This window comes from Physeter macrocephalus, chromosome 9, assembly GCF_002837175.3.
Source record: "Physeter macrocephalus isolate SW-GA chromosome 9, ASM283717v5, whole genome shotgun sequence".
Lineage (NCBI taxonomy): Eukaryota > Metazoa > Chordata > Mammalia > Artiodactyla > Physeteridae > Physeter > Physeter macrocephalus.
This window is the reverse complement of record NC_041222.1, coordinates 27,079,085-27,098,989: the sequence shown is the minus strand read 5'-3', so window position 1 is coordinate 27,098,989 and position 19,905 is coordinate 27,079,085. Positions and strand designations below refer to the sequence as shown.

At 41.3% G+C, this 19,905-nt stretch overlaps 1 protein-coding gene and 1 long non-coding RNA gene across 4 annotated transcripts; one reads left to right on the top strand and one right to left on the bottom strand.

The window, feature by feature from the left end:
- Positions 1-2,413: 2,413 nt before the first annotated feature.
- Positions 2,414-18,040, bottom strand: SLC25A51 (solute carrier family 25 member 51). 3 transcript variants are annotated; one of them, XM_007107111.4, is made up of 3 exons: positions 17,737-18,040; positions 13,057-13,175; positions 2,414-3,519 (listed from the first exon to the last, which is right to left on the bottom strand). In XM_007107111.4, exon 3 carries the CDS (start codon positions 3,477-3,479, stop codon positions 2,589-2,591), a length of 891 nt encoding a protein of 296 aa, XP_007107173.1. In that variant the 5' UTR covers positions 3,480-3,519; positions 13,057-13,175; positions 17,737-18,040; the 3' UTR covers positions 2,414-2,588. The 3 variants fall into 3 exon arrangements, with proteins under 3 accessions (XP_007107173.1, XP_007107172.1, XP_007107171.2); XM_007107110.4 differs by lacking the exon at positions 17,737-18,040 and adding an exon at positions 17,154-17,511; XM_007107109.4 differs by lacking the exons at positions 13,057-13,175; positions 17,737-18,040 and adding an exon at positions 12,905-13,050.
- Positions 17,526-19,774, top strand: LOC114486865 (uncharacterized). The gene is made up of 3 exons (XR_003681201.2): positions 17,526-17,606; positions 18,328-18,493; positions 19,521-19,774. It is a non-coding gene; the product is annotated as an uncharacterized lncRNA (long non-coding RNA).
- The last annotated feature ends 131 nt before the right edge of the window (positions 19,775-19,905 follow it).

Genomic DNA, 19,905 nt, shown 5'->3' with positions numbered 1-19,905 from the left:
TTTAAATTTCAGACAAAGCTGTTGGCTACCACAAGTTCTGTTGAGTTTTTTGTCAAATTTAAGAAAATATAGGACAACATAAAACCAACCCTGGTAACGTATTTGCAGTTTGGTCTTCAAAAGCTGTAAAATGTGACAAAGAAATCAAAAAATATAATTAGTTAAAACCATTAAAAAATGTTTGTTTTTAAATGCCACATGTTTGAGATAGCAGAAAAGGAAGCATCCTCCTTCAAGTTCTCACTTCGCTTGTATTCCACAAAAGTGCTTTAGAATTTAGATTTCTATCACCTACATGGAGTGTATAGGCAAAAGGAAGCCCCGTGGAACTGAAGGCCAGTGGAGTCTACTCCCAGGGTCAGGGTGTGACCCCAGGCTAACTCACCGGCCACATGCTGAGCACTCAGATATGCCCAGGAGTGCTGGACACACAAGTGAGCGAGGGGGTCAGGCACCACAGGGCTTTTGCCGCTCATTCCTGAAACTCAACCCACTTGAAGTCCTGACTCTATTCCATAGGCCAAAGGATGCTACTCTCATTTATTTGCTGTCAAATTCTTGTTTTCTCCAATCCTTACATCTGCACCTTGGTTTTCTAGAATTAACTGCCATTTCCAGCACAACGCTGTCAAACAGAGCCTTTGTAAAGCTCGTGAGCTTCGTTACTGCCTGGCAAATGCTTGACAATGCCTCCTAATCCTTCACAGCTGGAAGGAGAACGTTCCTGTCATTTGACCAGCCACCATGCATTGAGAGGTAAACAGCTTTTTTGGACTATCTGTCCAGAAACTGAGTAAACTACCAATTGAGACCCTGACTTTATTTTGGTCAGCATGTGCACATATTCACATGCAATTACCCAGAATGATGAAAGACTGGTAATAAAACCCATGTGCTCTGCTCCATGTCAGATGCTGCAAGGTAATCTTAACTACGTAATACTCACAGATGTGGATTTTTAAAAGATCGATAAACCACTTTTCTAGGATGTCTCGTAAGTTTTATCAGTTATCCAATTGGTGTATGAGTCACTTTGCCTTATTTATCTGGGAAAAAGTATTTTAAAATATGATTCCTTTGACAAGTAAGTTTTTGTCTGTTAGGTAAGGGATAAGAATACTATCCACCCATCACCGACTTCTAGAATTTAAAACTAACCCTTCAAATATCTTTATTTAGGTTTTATCCTCTCAAACTGTCTTACTGTTTAAATGATAAAATGGTAAAATTGGGTTCCCAAAACGTAAAGATCATAACAGAAGTCTCTATTTCCAAGAGTAAAATAAAAAAGACAGCTTAACACTGTGGGGTGAAAGCTATCCTGAGTTTTTTTCCCCTTCCCCAGAACACTTAGAAACCAGAAAAAAAAAATCTGAGGTCCTATTAATAGACTTCCAAAATAAAATTTTATGGAAGCATTTTGTCGTTTTTTTAAAGGGAGTTTCAAGAGGACAGGATACTTGACTATGACAAACTACTACTCAAAGGAAAAAAATACTACAACTCCAAAGCTCTTCACTAAGTTGGCAACAACAATTCAAAGACGCTGAGCTAAACAGAACTGGATCTGTAATGCAATTACAGGTTTCCCCCGCATTCCTGTGGAACTTTTTGTAAGCCGAAATGGCACAGAGCGAGGAAGCAATCACCTTTTCTTGTAAAAGCAAAAATCATCTTCGTATTTCTTTTGCTGAGTGAAAACAGGTACTAATGTAGATCTTTTGTAAAAGCAAAGTGGCATAAAGGAAACTCTGGAGAAGTGGGGGGCCACCTGTAATATGAACCTTCTTAATGGGATGAAACACCTTTAACAAAATTTAAGTCTCCACATTTTTTGGCAAAGAAATAGTGAAATTAATATAAAAATATTTGGGGAAGGTTTCAGGTCATATTGAGAAATACAGAGAAAACTTTCTACCCTAGAAAGCAAAATGGGAGATGTCATTAGTTGCTTTAGTCTACCACGTCTAAAGAGAAATAATTTGGATAATGACCATCCCAACAGGTGCTTAGTTTCAAAACGAACACAAACAATTTACATGAAAAACCTACACATAATAAGCTGTTTTTCTTCTCTCTTCTGCTCCTTTGCCCTACCATGTATATGTTTAAGTTAACAAAAACTACCCTTGTAACTCCTCCTAAAAGCAGAGAAGAAATGGAGTAATAGAAGTAAGCCTGAGAAATCATGGGACCCTAAGAGCCTTTCCTCTGGCTGGTCATGGCCACTTATGCTTCAATACAGAAGACTTTTGGAAAAAAGAATCATATATCTTGGCTGTTAGTTTCCTTGTCAAAAGCCATCAGATAGACAGCTATTAACCAGGCAATTAGCCTAAAGTTCTCAGATAATGTTTAAAAAAAATACAAACAGAACACCCTTCCCCCAAAAAACCCCCAAAACCTTAAAATCTCCTACTGAAACCTTTTATTCTGACTTTGTTGGTGCTTAAGAAAAACAGCTTTGCCCGTAATTCATTGTGCCCTGGACTTATGACACCAACTTGTATTTGGCCAATTAGAAACAAGGCCAAACTGCATTCTTCTTAGGTCTATTCAGTTGATTAATGGCACTTAACTGATTTCTTTCATATAATCTTTAACAAGAACTCATAAGTCGCATTAATTATGCCCCAAGAGATGAGGGACCGATGGTAATTCAGATGGGCACCTCTGAAAAGATTTGTCAGTTTCCTGTCCCGTTCTAGCCAGATTTTTTGGAAAACCTTAGGGAAAGACTGAAATTCCCCACCAATCTGAGATTGCATGCGAGTTTTTACAACATTAACTGGAAAAAACAAGATCCCCAACATGGCACCCAACAGGCCCCCGCAGATAAAATCATTGACCAAATGAGCACTGTGGGTTGTTGCCGTAGGCAGGTGCTCCTTGATGGGACCTCGAAGGCCAAAAAAAAGGACATTGCTGAATCCGTTACGGAAAAGAACAGGCACCAAGCCTCGATAATACTCTCTAATTCCATGGCATTTCAGTGCTTTGAAAGCCTGATAAGTGTTTGTAAATTTGTCATGATGCTTGTGGTCTTGAAGCAATGTTTGAACTCTTTCCAACGGAGTGAAAATTGCTTCTGTCGTTCCTGCAAGTACTGCGGCCAGGCTACGGGTTGCAAACTCTGGGGTACTGATATGCTTACGGAGAAGGCAAGATAAATCCTCATACAGACCAAACATAAGTGCCAGCGTAGTCGTCTTCTGCATTAAAGGGGGAAGGATTCCGCGATACAAGTTTCGAAATCCATCCCTCCTCAACTGAAGTACTGCATCCCGGGTTTTGATTCCATACAGCTGTTGCCGGAAGAGGACCTTCTGAATGGGAAATGTGATGGCTATATTGTTGAAAGCCGCACAGCAGCCACACAAGTAATGCTTCATTTCACTAACATTTGCAATATGAGGTGCTATATCTTGCTTTGAAGATGTTAGGATTGGTGGCCTCTTTTCATGAGCTTCTGAATCCATCGTGTTGCTTAAGATCTTCTTCGGGAAGGATTTTTTTAACCTACAAATAATAAAATGATAATAGGTAAACCTTTATATACAGTGCTAAACATATGAAAATTTCCCCTAATCCTTCCTCCAATTTCTGGACTCTATTACATTTTTTCCTTTTAAACTAGATCAGTGTTTCTTCAAGTATTTTTGGAGGGCCCTGAGGCCCTTTCAGCAGTCCAGGAGGTCCTCCCCTCTCCAACTACATAGCCATGTGAGGCTGGATTTTCTGCATATACTTCAACTAAAACAATTTATCATAACAGAACAAATGCAGAGGTAGATATGAGACTCCACCAACCTTTTAAGTCAGACATTAAACAGACTTACAAAACTGTAAAACATACTTATTAATTTTTTAGGGGGGAAATAATTATTTTTCATGAAAATGTGTTGATTATATTAACATGTAATGGGTTTATCATTGTTAAAGTGAATTAATAAATATTTCAAAATTTTGTTTTTATTTCTAAGACCATGAATATTAATCCATACAAATAAAGGCTCTTTGGGGTCCACAAAAATTTTTTAAGTGTAACGCGGTCCTGAGACCAAAAAATATGAGAACCACTGGACTAGTTCATATGTAATGCCTACACTACATAATGGTACATGCTATTATCCTTCTGAAACAAAGTCCTCTCATGAGAAATAAAATAGCAAGACATACATTCATTCTGTTCACTAACACTTACTTAGTATCTACTGTAAACTAGGCCCTCTGCTAAGTGCTAGAGGTTCAAAGACAAGGAACTTGCAATCCAGCAGAAGGCTCTGCCAAGGTATACAATCACTCCACAGTGTAATATCTTCTATGATAAATATATGCTATGGGAACACAGGTAAGGGACAGTGAGCATACACTTTGTGAGGTGGAGGCTGGGAGAACAGGGTCAAGGAAGGCCTGCAGGTATATACTGAGCACAATTTTCACATATTTAATTCTCAAAACAACTCCATAAAGTAAACATTATTTTCCCAGTTTTACAAATGGTAAAACCAATACTCATCTTCATCCAAGGTAGTTAGTAACTGGTGGAGCTGGCATCTTGAAATGAAGTCTGCCTCCAGAGTTCATGTTCCTGCTGTCATACCACAGATGGCAATGACTTTGGGAGGCTGCCCTGGGACAAAGAGTGGCCGTACCAGACCATGCTGAAAAAGATTTGAAGCCTAAATACACAGGCTTAGCCCACTGAGTGGAATGAAGGCAAGGTCCTACCCCTAGAATACATCTGCTTTTTAAAACGGCAAGATCATTCCTTGCCAGTCATCTATAACCTGACTAAAAACAAGCAAAGGACTTAACAGACACTTCTCCAAAGAAGATGTACAAATGGCCAACGGACATATGAAAAGATGCTCAACATCACTTATTATCAGAGAAACGCAAATGAAAACCTCATACCCATTAGGACAGCTACTATTAAAAAAAAAAGAAAATAACAAGAGTTAGTGGGGATGTAAAATGGTGCAACCACTATGGCAGTTCTTCAAAAAATTAAAAATAGAACTACCATATGATATCATCACCAATCCCACTTCTGGGTATATATCCAAAAGAATTTATTGTAGGGTCTACAAGAGATATTTGCACATCCAGGTTCACAGCAGAACTATTCACAAATAGCCAAGAGGTGAAAGCACCCCAAGTGTCCACTGATGAACGAATGGATAAACAGAACATGGTATGTACGTACATATTATGTGGCCTTAAAAAAGGAAGGAAATTCTGTCACATGCTACAACATGGATGAACCCCGAGGACAAGTGAAATAAGCCAGTCATAAAATGGCAAATACAGTGTAATTCCACTTATATGAGGTACCTAAAGTAGTCAAATTCAGAGATGAATAGTGGTTATCAGGGGTTGGGGGAGGTGGGAACAAAGTTATTGTTTAATGGGTATAGTTTCAGTTCTGCAAGATGAAAAATTTCCGGAGATCTGTTTTATAACAACGTAAATATACTTAATGTTACTGAACTTACACTTAAAATTGGTTAAGATGGTAAATCTTATGATTTTTTATTTTTTATTTATTTTTATTAATTTTTTTTTGGCTGTGTTGGGTCTTCATTGTTGCGCGCAGACATTTCCTAGTTACAGTGAGCGGGGGCTACTCTTTGTTGTGGTGCGCGGGCTTCTCATTGTGGTGGTTTCTTTTGTCGTGGAGCACGGCCTCTAGGGCACGCAGGCTTCAGTAGTTGTGGTGCGTGGGATCAGTAGTTGTGCCTTGCAGGCTGTACGGCGCAGGCTCAGTAGTTGTGGCTCACGGGCCCAGCCGCTCCGCGGCATGTGGGATCTTCCCAGCCCAGGGATCGAACCCGTGTCCCCTGCATTGGCAGGCGGACTCCCAACCACTGCGCCACCAGGAAAGTCCCTGATTTTTTTTTTTTTTTTAACCACAGTTTCAATTATAAATAAATAAGAACAAAATAAGTCAGGTAAACCATCTAGCTCTTTGACTTATGACAAAAACAAACAAAAAACAAGTTCCTTTTTTTCCCCCTCCCCATACACACACGCTGCTGTAAACAACTAAGCATCAGGACAAAAGGTGTTAAAGGGAAATGTCATCATGTGAAGGTAGAGCAGAGTGAGGCACATAATCAGAAAGCATCAGTTCTTGAGGAGCTTATATGTGCAGGAGCCACAGACACGTAACATAAAATATGGAGCACACATACACGACTCTAATTTTCCTTCTAGAAATATAGCCTAGGGAAATAATTATTAATGAGAGGTACACAAAGACTCAACTATAGGACAATTACAATGCTCTTAACAGAAATACGGAGTAAAAATTATATGCACAACAGTAAGGGACACACTGCATACATGAAGATGTAGCCACCTGACAGGATGTCATATAGGTACTAAACAGAGGAAGAGCCACATACCCCAAAAAAAAAAAAAAGAGCACACATAAAAAAAACAAAAAAAAAAAATAGAAATATAGCCTAGGGAAATAATTATTAATGAGAGGTACACAAAGACTCAACTATAGGACAATTACAATGCTCTTAACAGAAATACGGAGTAAAAATTATATGCACAACAGTAAGGGACACACTGCATACATGAAGATGTAGCCACCTGACAGGATGTCATATAGGTACTAAAAATAAAGGAGTATTTATATTTAAGGTTCAGTATATTAATTTTGAATTTTTAATGGTATTAATGAAGTTTCAGATAGCAGTGAGTCCTTTTTTGATCAATAAAGTGTTACAGAAGAAAAAATAAAGAATATTTTTATTGACATGGCACAATACTGTTTTTATCAATATACATATAGAAAAGCCAAAATAAGTAGTTTACATTTTCTAATTTCATAATAATGCTGTATTTTCCTTTTCTATATTCTTCAAGTTGAATTTGTCTCAATTTACTCTGTTTTCAAAAGTTGGAGACTGACAAAACTAAGGTCTAATCAGGACAAGGCCAACAGTGAAAGAAAGATGTGACAAAGTTCCCAAGTGAACAAAGGCAAATTGCTGTACCTCTCTGAGGCTGCTTCCACAGTTATAACGGGCCAATGCCACTCACCCTGCACACTGGGGCAGAAGTCAGCTGAAGAGTACAGTGCACCAGGTCCCACTGCTATTCTGGGGACACAGTGAGCACTGTACTGTTTTTTGTATTTGCTTCATTCAGATTTACAGCATAACATTATCAAGAAGACTTTCATTTACTTTTGTTGGGAATTTCTTCTTCTTTGCCTGCTTTTATGCTGGCCTCCTCAGTATACTAAGAGATTTTAATTCAACCAACTTATTCAACTCCTGTAATGTTCAGAGATTAGAGATAAAAGGATGCTGGCCTCGGGAGATATGACATGCAAACAACTGGACCACAGTGTGGTAAATGCAACCACAGAAATATATAGAAGGTATAAAGGCCCCACAGAGGAAGGGGTCATTAATTAGCTGTCTGGAGGGAAAAACAGGGGGGTCTGTGACCTCTGGGCAGGGCTCTGAAAGGTGAATAGCACTCTGGATGTACCTAAGGGTGAGGCACATTTTAGCCAAAGGCAGCACAGGCTAAGGTGTAGGCCCCGTGTCAAAGGAGCGGCAGCATTCACGTTCCTGAGGAGGGTGTCTGGCTGGAGCTTCATGTGGGTGCGAGATGGATGGGTGGCAGACAATGATGGAAAAGCAGGCTAGGACCTGCATTACCAGAGACCCTCAGGATGACCCCAAGACCCTCTGATGCTACTATGTACTATTTTTTTCCTTTCTCATGTGAAGCTAATAGAAACAAATTATTTTCCTTAGGCATGTTACACCTAGATCTGTGTGCCCTTTTCCCAGAAGACAGACTATATTAAGAAGAAAATGTAACATCTGTACACTCTAGCCCAATGCCTCTTTGTTTGTAGTTGGAGCTGGCTTGCTATCACATTTCTATTAGAAAAGATAAACATGCCTTCAGTTGAGAAGAATTATGCCTGGAAACCACTGCAGGCCTGAAGTCTGCCATAAGGAAGGTAATAAAAGGGGTCAGGAATCTTCTCCCCGCTGTCACCTGGTCACACCTGTAGAACTAAACAGCACCAGAGCCCCAACCTTTCACTGCCCACCCCCAACACCAGGGCAGCCACACTACCCCTGGGCACCAAAACTCTGTGTTCATTTGAATAAACCTCACCCTTGGCAGAGGCTGGAGGAGGGGGACTTGTCTCTAAATGCTGCTTAGCACTATCATGATGGGGAATAAAGGGACAGTAAAAAACTGTCCCCTGACATTCTGAAAATTTGTTCCACTGCAATTTAAATAATCAAAGGAAGGCCGGCTCAGAGAGAGGAATTATTTCTAACTATGGCAGGTATTAAAGCAGTTAGATTATGAAGTCACCAATATGCTTCACCAAGAGGCCAGAATCCTTGGAGCTGGGCTGCTCGTAGATCCAATAAAACAACAAATGAATCATTTAAACAAAAATTCACAAAAGAAATGTATATTACTTTAGAAAAAGTTACACATTAAAAATACATTTAATAGAGCAGGACTTCCCTGGTGGCGTAGTGGTTAAGAATCTGCCTGCCATTCCCTGGTGGCGCAGTGGTTAAGAATCCACCTGCCAATGCAGGAGACATGGGTTTGAGCCCTGGTCCGGGAAGATCCCACATGCCGCGGAGCAACTAAGCCTGTGCGCCACAACTACTGAGCCCGTGTGCCTCAACTACTGAAGCCCACGCGCCTAGAGCCTGTGCTCCCAACGAGAAGCCACCACAATGAGAAGCCTGTGCCCCACAACGAAGAGTAGCCCCCACTCGCAGCAACAAGAGAAAAGCCCGTGTGCAGCAACGAAGACCCAACGCAACCAAAAATAAAATAAATAAAATAAAATAAAATAACTTATATTTAAAAAAAAAAAGAATCCGCCTACCAATGCAGGGGACACGGGTTTGAGCCCTGGTCCAGGAAGATCTCACATGCCATGGAGCAACTAAGCCTGCGCACCTAGCATTAAAAAAAAAAAATGAAATAATGCTATTTGCAGCAACGTGGACGACCCTAGAGATTATCATACTAAGTGAAGCAAGTCAGAAAGAGAAAGACAAATACCATTTGATATCACTTATACGTGGAATCTAAAATATGACACAAATGAACTTATCTACCAAATAGAAACAGACTCACAGACATAGAGAATAGACTTATGGTTGCCAAGGGGAAGTGGGTTGCGAGAGGGATGGAGTGGGTGTTTAGGATTAGCAGATGCAAATTATTATATAGAGAATGGATAAACAACAAGGTCCTACTCTATGGCACAGGGAACTATATTCAATATCCTGTGATAAACCATAATAGAAAAAAATATGAAAAAGAATGCATATATATATAACTGAATCACTAAGCTGTACAGCAGAAATTAACACAACACTGTAAATCAACCATGCTTCAATAAAATAAAAAAAGACGTCTTAAAAAGATGTGTATTTTTTTAAGAGAAAAATAAAATTGTAAATTAATTAAATACACATACATCCTCTCCTCCAGGCTCACTGTCCCAACCCAGGTCCTCTTCATCTCCTGCCTGACTACTGCCCAAAGGCTCCTTACTAGTAAGTCTGACTCTAGTTACACACTCCATCCCATCCCCACCAACCTATCCATCATTTAAAAAATACACAAAAAGAACACACTACTAAGTGAAAAAGGTGTACAACAATGTGCTTAAAAACCTGCTAACAACAGCAGATATCACAATGTTTTGAATGGTTATGCAGTATTCTATTGAATGGATATATTACATGTAATTTACTCTATCTCCTATTTATGGTCACTGTTTTTGTTTTTTCCTTTTAAACAATGCTTCAATGGGCAACTCTGTACCTACACCTGGTGAACTCTCACAAGTGTATCTGTAGGGTAAATCTTTAGAATGGACTGCTGGCTCAAACAGTAATACATTTTATTTTATTTTTTTAATTTAGTTTTTTTATTTTTGGCTGCATTGGGTCTTCTTCGCTGCATGCGGGCCTTCTCTAGTCGCGGCAAGTGGGGGCTACTCTTCGTTGCGGTGTGCGGGCTTCTCACTGCAGTGGCTTCTCTTGTTGTGGAGCGTGGGCTCTAGGCACACAGGCTTCACTAGTTGTGGCACGCAGGCTCAGTAGTTGTGGCTCATGGGCTTAGCTGCTCTGCGGCATGTGGGAACTTCCCGGACCAGGGCTTGAACCCGTGTCCCCTGCACTGGCAGGAGGATTCTTAACCACTGCACCACCAGGGAAGCCCAGGAATACATTTTAATTTGATAGCTACGGCCAATTGCCGCCAGAAAACTTACTGTGATTTATATTTCCATTAAGTGTATGCCAGTCCCAGTTGCCCTACCATTTCCAGCACCAGGTATTAAACAGTAATTTCTGGGGCTTCCCTGGTGGCACAGTGGTTAAGAATCTGCCTGCAGGGCTTCCCTGGTGGCACAGCAGTTGAGAGTCTGCCTACCGATGCAGGGGACACAGGTTCATGCCCCAGTCCGGGAAGATCCCACATGCCACGGAGCAACTAAGCCGTGCGCACCACAACTACTGAGCCTGCGCTCTGGAGTCCGCGAGCCATAACCGCTGAAGCTCGTGCACCTAGAGACTGTGCTCCACAACAAGAGAAGCCACCTCAGTGAGAGGCCCATGTACCGCAGCGAAGAGTGGCCCCCGCTTGCCACAACTGTAGAAAGCCCAGGCGCAGCAATGAAGACCCAACGCAGACATACATACATAAATACATAAAATTCAGCATCTTTCATTTTTATTGACCATCTGAATTTTAGTACTGTAAAATTTCACATTATCCATTTTTCTGTAGGCACTTTGTTTTTTTCCTTGTTGATTTGGAAAATTCCTTTGTGCATGAAGAAAATCAATCCTAGTTATATTATTCAAGTTGTGGAATATACTTTCCCTACTTTGTATCATTTTTGTGATGCTGAAGTTCCTAATATGGATATGAAATCTATTGATCTTGGCTTCTAGGTTTTGTGTCCTTCATAGAAGGCCTTCATTATTCTAAAATTATAAACAAGTAATCCATGCTTCCTTCTACAACTTCTATGGTTTCATTTACCATCTGTATTTTAATTTCTCTGGAATTTCAGTATAAGGAATGAAGCAAAGATAAGAGATTGCCTAGAAACTGACTGATGAGCCTTCTTTTCCTCACTGGTTGGCATCATCTAAATACTCACAAGCATCTGCATTTATTTCTGCACTCCACTCTGTTCCACAATAGCCTTGTATTTCTTCTGTAGGTCCAACTGATTTTAACCTGCTGTAGCATCAGAATAGGTTTCATCAACTAGTAGGGCTTTCCCTTTTACTCTTGTCAGAATCATCAGTTTTCCGGGCTCTTACACTTTTCCAGGTAAACTTTAGTGTATTTTTGTCATATTCCTCCCCAAAATCTTGGTATTTTATAGCAGAAGTGACTTTATAAATTTAAAGTACTGTCACTTTTTCAAAATTGAACCTTAAAAAAAACCCTGTACCTTACTTTACAAGGATGTGATATCTTCCTGTTTCTTTTTACAAACCTTAGCATTTAAAATTTTTTTCATATAGACCTTGAAAGGTATTTTACCTTTTCAGTCCCTATTATGAAAGGGTTGTTTTCTTCCAATTAATCTTCTAACTGCTTTTTGTCTGCATATGAAAAAGCTACCAAATCCTGTGTATTAAAGTTAGAAGCAGCCAATAGTCCTCTATTTCTCAGTTTTTTGGTGGATTTGCTTGTTTCTACTATATATCACAAATAATTTTGCCTTCTCCTTTACAGTATGCATCTTTCTTCTTATTGGATTGGCATATACCTCTTGAACATAATTAAATTATGGTAATAGTAAACATCCTTATACTTTGACATCTGTGACAACTCCACAGGGATTAACTGTGAAGCATGACACAGGCTTTTGGTTTGAGGAGGAAGTTCTTGTCATCTGAGTGTTCCTAATCCAAGTCCTAGCAGTTTCAAGTTCACAGAGGGAAACAAGTCATCATGACACAAAAATATTCACTGATCAATTGGCCCATATAAAATTTGTTCCCTCTCAAGTAATATTCCGTTTGCCATCTATCCCTGCCCATCTTTAGGATTGTTCTGCAAACATGAAGTGGAGCATGTCTTCCCAGTACTATCATATAATTTCATCTGACAAATTACACTATAACTCCCAAAACTTCATTCTACATTCATTCTAAGAATCAGTATATCTGCAATTATAATTGAAGCCCCTGCCCCGTTATTTACTAGGAAATTGTGTTTCCCATTAAAAATGGATTCCATTTTTCTAGTACTAATGGTCAACTGATAATAAGCATCTCTTAGAATTTCCAAACACGGGAGGGATATACATTGATTCCTGTTTTACTACCACCTCCACCCCTTTCCACTGCCACTAAGTCAGTAATCTATCTTGAACTTTGGTCAGATGCTTTTAGGCAGCTACTGAGAAGATCATACGGATACTGGAAACAGAGCCAGTGTAACATTTAACAGATACAGTTAATTGCCTGGGTTCAAATTCTGGCTCCACTACAAATCTATTGTGTGACCTTCAGCAAGTTACTCAATTTCTCTGTGGCTTAGTTTCCTCGTTTATAAAATAAGAATGTTACTTACCTCATAGGCTGGCCAATTAACTGAATTAATACATGTGAAGCACCCAGGAAAGTAGTCTACAGCACAGTAGGTGGCTCAACAAGGATAAACTATTATTATTGTTCTTTTCTGATGTATTTATTTGGTGTATACATTAGTGTACTTCTCGCCCTTGCAATATGGAGGTGAATCCTACTTGGCCACAGTGAAATATTCCTTTAATGTATCACTAAGTACAGTTTGCTAACATTTTATTTTAAAATTTTAAAATTTCACATCACTATTCATAACATACCAAGTTTCCAATTTCAGTACTATCTTCATGTCAAGTTCAGGTGTCAATGTTCCACTGGCTTTGTAAAAGAAATCTGTCATTTTTCCTTCTTTAAGCTGGTGAACAATTTAAATCTTATAATTATCTTTTTCTTGAAAGTTAAAAGAATTCACCTGAAACACCATCTGGGACTGGTGTTTTGGGGGATGGTAGCTTTTTGATAACTTTCTCAATTTCTTCCATTGTTAGGTCTGTTAAGTTCTTCTGGAGTCAACTTTGATAACTGGATTTCCTTTAAAAAAAAAAAAAAGTCTGGTTTATTTATATAGTCTTATAAAGCACTTGCTGTTTTAAAAAAACACTTCTAATCTTGTGTGCCTGTATTCCCTTTTTTTCTTGAACAGGGTAGTGAGTTTACCTAATTCACATTCCTCTCATCCCAGCAAAAAACCAGTTCTTAAATTTACCAATTTTACTATTTTTCAATTTTTAAATTTGTTTTTCCTCTTTATCATCTCATTTCTCCTGCTTTGTCTGGGTTTATTTTCTTCTAATTTACTGAAGGGAAATTTCTTATTTTTATTTATTCTTTGTTTCATAATTTGAGTGTTTAAGGCTATGTATTTTGCTTTAAGCAAAACCTTGACTATGACTTTTTAAGACATTCCATGGAGAGTTTTGGTCTAACTGGCAGTCACCTTACCATCTGTACCATCTTGTGTTTCTTCATCACAGTGGCTTTGACCTGGGGTGATATGCAGCCTTTCCGGAATCCAAGCCTGTTTAGGCTTCATGCATAGCAGCATATCCTTAATTTATGCTCAGGAGAAGAGCATCTTTCTCGTGGCCCACAGGAAATATCCTGCAGGGATGGACCCTGATATCTGGCAACTAGCCTCCAGTCTTAAAAGGCTGGATGACAAATACACCTTAAGGTTGACCTTCATCAGTGGCAGAACAAAGCAGCAGCAGGCAGCCAAGTTCACCAAGTCCATTGCTAAGGTTTTTGACCACAGCAGGACACTGGTCATGGATGCATACGAGCCTGAAGTATCCAGGCTCCATAACAGTCTCACCCCAGAAAGAAAAATAAAATAGCCACTTCTAAAAGCAGCCATCTTTCTGCTGGATCATGCTGAAATACAGGGTGAGGAGGAAAGAAACTGAGATCTTAAAATGAAGAAAGAAAGAAATGTTAAAAATGTCCCTGTTTTGTTCTGAACTTTTAGTCCATCCAGGACAAAGAGAATTCTCCAGCACAGATATGAGAAGCTGTAGCTCTGATATCTAGGTGGGACCTCCCTAACCTGCTGATCCCATTGTTTTGACATGCTTTTCTAGAAAAGCATTTTTCCTAAAAGCTGTATAGACTTCCTCAACACCTGAAGTACTTCATGTAGTATTAGCATTGTGCAAGGAGCATTTGAAGACTCAATTTTTAAACCTGTTAACCTGTTGCTGACTAACTGTGCTAACTCCCCTTTCAACAGCTGTTTCCCTTAATTCAGATATAACTCCTTACGTATGATAGCTGTCCATCACACACAGCTTTCCTGGGTATGCATAAATCTGATTTAGGGAGAACTGAAAAAACAAACAAACAAAAAAAACCCCTACAGCTTTTTAATTTGTTTAAAACAGACATTCTGTCTGTTACATTTTGTGCTCTTAACCAGTGAAAGGAATCAATGGCATTTTAAGAAAAATTGTGCTGTAAATGCTTGAGAAGTTTGCCAGGGTACAAAGTTTGATAATTATTAATCAGTCTTCTACATCCTTACTTCTTATCATTTCAGCTTCCAGACAGGAGTTTAAACTCTTATCAGTACTATACTTGCCAATCTAAGATTAACCAACATTTAAAAACAATTTAGCGGTCCCTGAGCGCCTCGCGGTATTGCAGTGCTTATGTTCAGGTGACCCTGATTTTACTTAATCATGGCCTCAAAGCGCCAGAGTAGTGACACTGGCAATTCAGATATGCCAAAGAGAAGCTATAAAGTGCTTCCTTGAAGTGAAAAGATGAAAGTTCTCTGCCAAAGAAGGAAAGAAAATCATATGCTGAGGTTGCTGAGATCTACGATATCTTTGTCTGGTTTTGGTGTCAGGGTGATGGTGGCTTCGTAGAATGAGTTTGGAAGTGTTCCTCCCCCTGCTATATTTTGGAAGAGTTTGAGAAGGATCGGTGTCCGCTCTTCTCTAAATGTTCGACAGAATTTGCCTGTGAAGCCATTTGGTCCTGGACTTTTGTTTGTTGGAAGACTTTTAATTACAGTTTCAATGTCATTACTTGTGACAGTTTTGTTTATATGTTCTAATTCTTCCTGGTTCAGTCTTGGAAAATTGTACCTTTCCAAGAATTTGTCCATTTCTCTGTGGTTTTACATTTTAGCTAAACCTTTTCTTCAGAGTGAACATAGCATACAGTGGTGGATATTTCAAATCCCCCACAGATTTTCCCTCTCTCCCATCCCTCAACTGTAACACTTGGGCCTTTGATTGGAAAACATCTTCTCCTGCTCTGTGATACCACCTCTGCAAATTTAATAAGGGGAGATTTACCCAGAAAATAAAATAATATTAAGTGCAAAAAAAAAAAAACAATTTAGCATAGAAATACTTTATGTAATGCTTTGCTCCTCTTCAGTTTCAGGACTAAATGTTAAAATCAACAGAAATATCCAGATTTATGTGTTATTATACCGTAACACGTTGTGACAATTTATGAATGTTAAAAAATTTCATTTTTACATACCAAACACATAACAATATATTTTAAATTATAAAGTCACTACCTACCAGCTGTTTAACAATGTATGTTCCTTGATAACACAAACCAAGTTACTTATACACTTGAACGACAAAATTTTGTCCATGTTCATTTTTAATTTTTACTGGAATGGCACTTGCATTACTTTCCAAAATTTTGCAAATTAAAGTTACTTCAACTAGTTTTGTCATGACTCTTTGGTTCTGTTATTAAACAGAAAACCGTGGCTAACAGAAGTTAGCCAGTCATTTACTGACCACTGTACTGAACTATTCTAAGAAATTTAAGGAACATTAGTGTACATTTAGGGTCTCAGATTTTTAAAAACAGGCCTGGACATAGGAAAAAGGAATGTAATGAAACCTTTCCAGACTTCACAGATTTAAAGCTTTCCCCCTCATTTTGTCCTACACACCAGGATCGTGTGAATAGGCTCTTAATTTGGCAAGAGAACAAAGGCTAGTGTGCACAGTATTCTGTAGCAATGGACTTTAAAATTATTCATGTTTATTCTGTGAACATGACTAAATTTCTTGGCTAAACTTTTCTCTATATTTAAATTCTTTAACATGGATAATAATTCTTTGCAATTTATTGCAAAATTTATCTACCATAACTTTACATTTGTTTGCTACCTAAAACACTTAACCTATGTCAACATTAGGAAGCAATTAAGCTGACTTTTAAGCAACTCCAAGTGTCAATCAAACTTCTGTGGCATAAGAAAACAGTGTAAAATCTAAATGCTCACTGTAATTTATAGCCCACGTGTATAAGACCGAGATGTGATCCATCACAAAGGTCTCTGTGCAAAAACTGGGGCGAAAGCAATTGTAATTCTCGGATGTTAACTCCCACAAGTCAGCAGATCTGAGTCAGCATTCAGGACAAGATTAAACTGGGTTCTAGTCCTAGTTAGGACACTACCTTGCTACTATAAATACAAAGCAATGTCCACAATTTAAAAATCCATTTCCCTGGGCTTACTTTAATCTACCAAAGGAGAGACCAGACAAGTTCACTCCTCTTAAAGGTAACAGCTTGTGATCTTTCCCCGAGATGCACTCAAGGTGACTCCAGATCCAAAGCGCCTGACCTGTGCTCTGGAACCACTAGCGGACCTGACCGGTCCTAGCACCTTCTGATTTTATGGAATCCTTTCGAAACAAGGTCAGAGGAAGCTCAGACTAGCAAGGGCACTACACCGTTATTTAAGGTTTTGTTTCACAGCTTGCAGGTAGAGAAACAGAAGGTGGGGATTAAGACCAGCCGTGTACAGCTCTAAGGAGCAAAAAAAAAAAAAAAAAGGTAAATATAGCTGAGGCATCGACACCCTCCACCTAGATAAGCTTAACACTAAATAACTGGTACAGAGATTTTCAATTAACAACAATGCCCCCCGCATCTCCAAAAAAAAGCACTGTACCACCGAGTTTCCCACAACGCGAAGCAACATGGTGTCGCAGAATAACCATTGTCTGGCTGTGTGGCTGAACTTACCGCTCTCCAGGCGTCCATTTCCCCGGTCTGTGCTAAGGGGCGGGGGGAGGGTGGCGGATGGGGTCGACCAGGCCCCTTCCGTCCCGACATTCAACGGAGCCAGGGGTCCCGGAATCCCAGACCCTGAGGGGGTAGGCGCCCTTCCGCGGTCCCAACGCCGCTCTCCCGGGCCGCGGGCAAAGCCCGGCCCCTCCCCGCCCCGCCCGCTCTCGATGCGCGCCGGGAGGCACTTTCCTTCCCGGGACGCGCCCAAATGAACGCACTGCCTCCTCCGCCGGAAAGGCTCGTTCCGGCAGTCGCACGGCGCTCCCGGCCCAGCGAAGCCCGGCAGCGGGCGGCAGAGCTGGGAGGCAAGAGCTGGGCCCTGCGACTGCAGGTTCCATCCGGGATGGCGCGCGCGGGAACGGCGGGGCGCACCGGAGGGGCGCACTGCGCGCGCGCGGAGGTTGGGGGGTGAGTCCTCAACGACCGCGCCAGAGGGCCGTGCAGGCGGCCTCCTCAGACCCTCCTTCGTGCTTCCACTCACTCCACGCGGAGGCCGGGGGAGCCCTGCGGTCTCCTCTCGGCCGCTTCCTGCACTCACCCATTGCCGCGGGCGCCCGGCTCCACGCCCGGTAGCAGCCCGCCTGCAGGTTGGCGAGCTCGCGAGCCCGCGAGCCACCGAGCCGGCGCAGGCGCAGACCTTGACCGACCCGAGCTCAGGGCGGAGCGTGACGCGCTCTATGCTGCCGTGCCCGGTCACGTGAGGGAGACGCCGCCGCACCGCCTCTTTAAACCCGCGGAGGGTCGAGTGACGCCGGCCAACTCCTGGCAGCGGTTCGGTGCGGCAGGGCAGGTGTAGGGTCACCCATCACACCTATTGTCAGGCTTTCGGGTTCCGCTTGCTGGAATGCCGTATGTTTGGTGCCGTACGGTGGCCTTGCCGTGCCACAAACAGCCAACGCGTTCTCTAGTGCGCAGCCTGCGGGAGGATCACTGGGAAGTGATAGTGTGGGTGGCAAGCGGATGTGCGCCTAGGCCTTGAAAGTGCCCGCCTCACTTCCCTTTGTATCCTTGGTTAGATTTCATCAAACCCTCGGGGCGGCCTTGTGTCAGCTACTGATACTGCAGTTCACAGAACACCTGTGTGTGCTTTAGAATATACAAATCATTAAACAACCCTGTTTCTTTTCAGTCTCAGACAACTTGCACGTCTTGGACTTCACTGCACCCGGAGTTAGGAGGCCTAGGTCAAGTCATAGCCCTGACCCTTGCTGGGAGTGACCTCGGACAAGTCACTGGTCCCTGAGCCCCGGATCTCTGAAAAGTAACGCCGGCCTTGCATGCATCCTTTGGCCCTTGTAAGAATCACTGGGAATAATGATCTGCCTCTAACTTATAAACTGGAAGGCACACAGATGTGAGGGGTTGAAGGAAACGGAAAGGTCAGCCTGGAGAGCAACAGCGAGGCTCCTCAGGAGGCTCATCAAATATGTGAAGTGTATGCTCTTTACTTGGGATTAGTCCAATAAGCAACTCCACTGGAGTGAAATACGGCATGGCTATAGGTGGGTGGCTCTCCCGGCCCACTTCCCCTGAGAGCACTTTGTAGATATTGACTCCAGAATTTTGTCTCATCTGTTTGAGCTGGCCTGATTAACTGCTTCTTGGGATGTGAGAGATCATGCTACCTAATTTCAGCAAATGTTCTGCTGAGGTACCTACTGTGTGCCATTGTGTTCTCTTCGGGGAACTTAGAGTCCAACGAAGGATATAAAAACAAAAACTGTGGAAATTCAGATGCATGAGGGGCCGTTCCCCTTAAGAGAGAACTAGGGATGGCTTCATAGGGGAGGAGGTGTTTGAACTGTGCCTTGGAAGATGAATGAGTGGAACTTGGACTAGCAGAGAAAGTCATAGCAGCAGGAGATAAGACTGTAAAAGTCAGGTGGTGGGGACTGATAATGCAAATCTTGACTGTCAGATGCAGGCACCTGGGATCTAATTAGTGTGCAGAGATAGATTTGGGGCTCCACAGGATAATGACAAGGTCACGCAGTAGCTTGGAGTGTTTAAAATCGGGCAGCAGTTGGGGAAGGGCATTTATGTCAGAATTATGTTTGCCCTGTCTTGTGTGAACTCCTATTCAGATGTATTATTCGAAAAATAAATAAATCAGGCAGGCATCCAGCATGTTCATAAGCATAAATAATTCATTTCAGATTAGAATAGAGAGGTTATTCTCCTGTGGTAAAACCCGAAGAAGAGGCAAAGATTGAAATTAAACACACAATTGGGGCACAACAGACTTGAAAGAGTAGGGGAATCCCAGGTTGACAGGCACACGCATGTCTGGAGCTGAGCCAGTCTGTTTCTTTTATGCTGCAGGTCACAGCGCTGGCCTCTGCTCCTCCAGCTCTTCGTTCCTCATCAGAAACCTCCCAGGTCCTTAACTGGCTCTTCTTGGGCATATGAATGTTGAAGATAAAAAACCTCTATTTTCTGATTCAGGATTCATCATAAAGTTATCCTTTCATTTTTCTGTCCTCATCCACCCATTGTTTTATTTATTCTTCAGTCTCTTAAACTGTTTTCCATACCTCCAGCCTCCATATCAGCTGTCGGATAACATCCTCTAACTCAGTTTTGATCATCTCAGTCCTCAGCTTAAAAACTTCCACCGGGCTTCCCTGGTGGCACAGTGGTTGAGAGTCCGCCTGCCGATGCAGGGGACACGGGTTCGTGCCCCGGTCCGGGAAGATCCCACATGCCG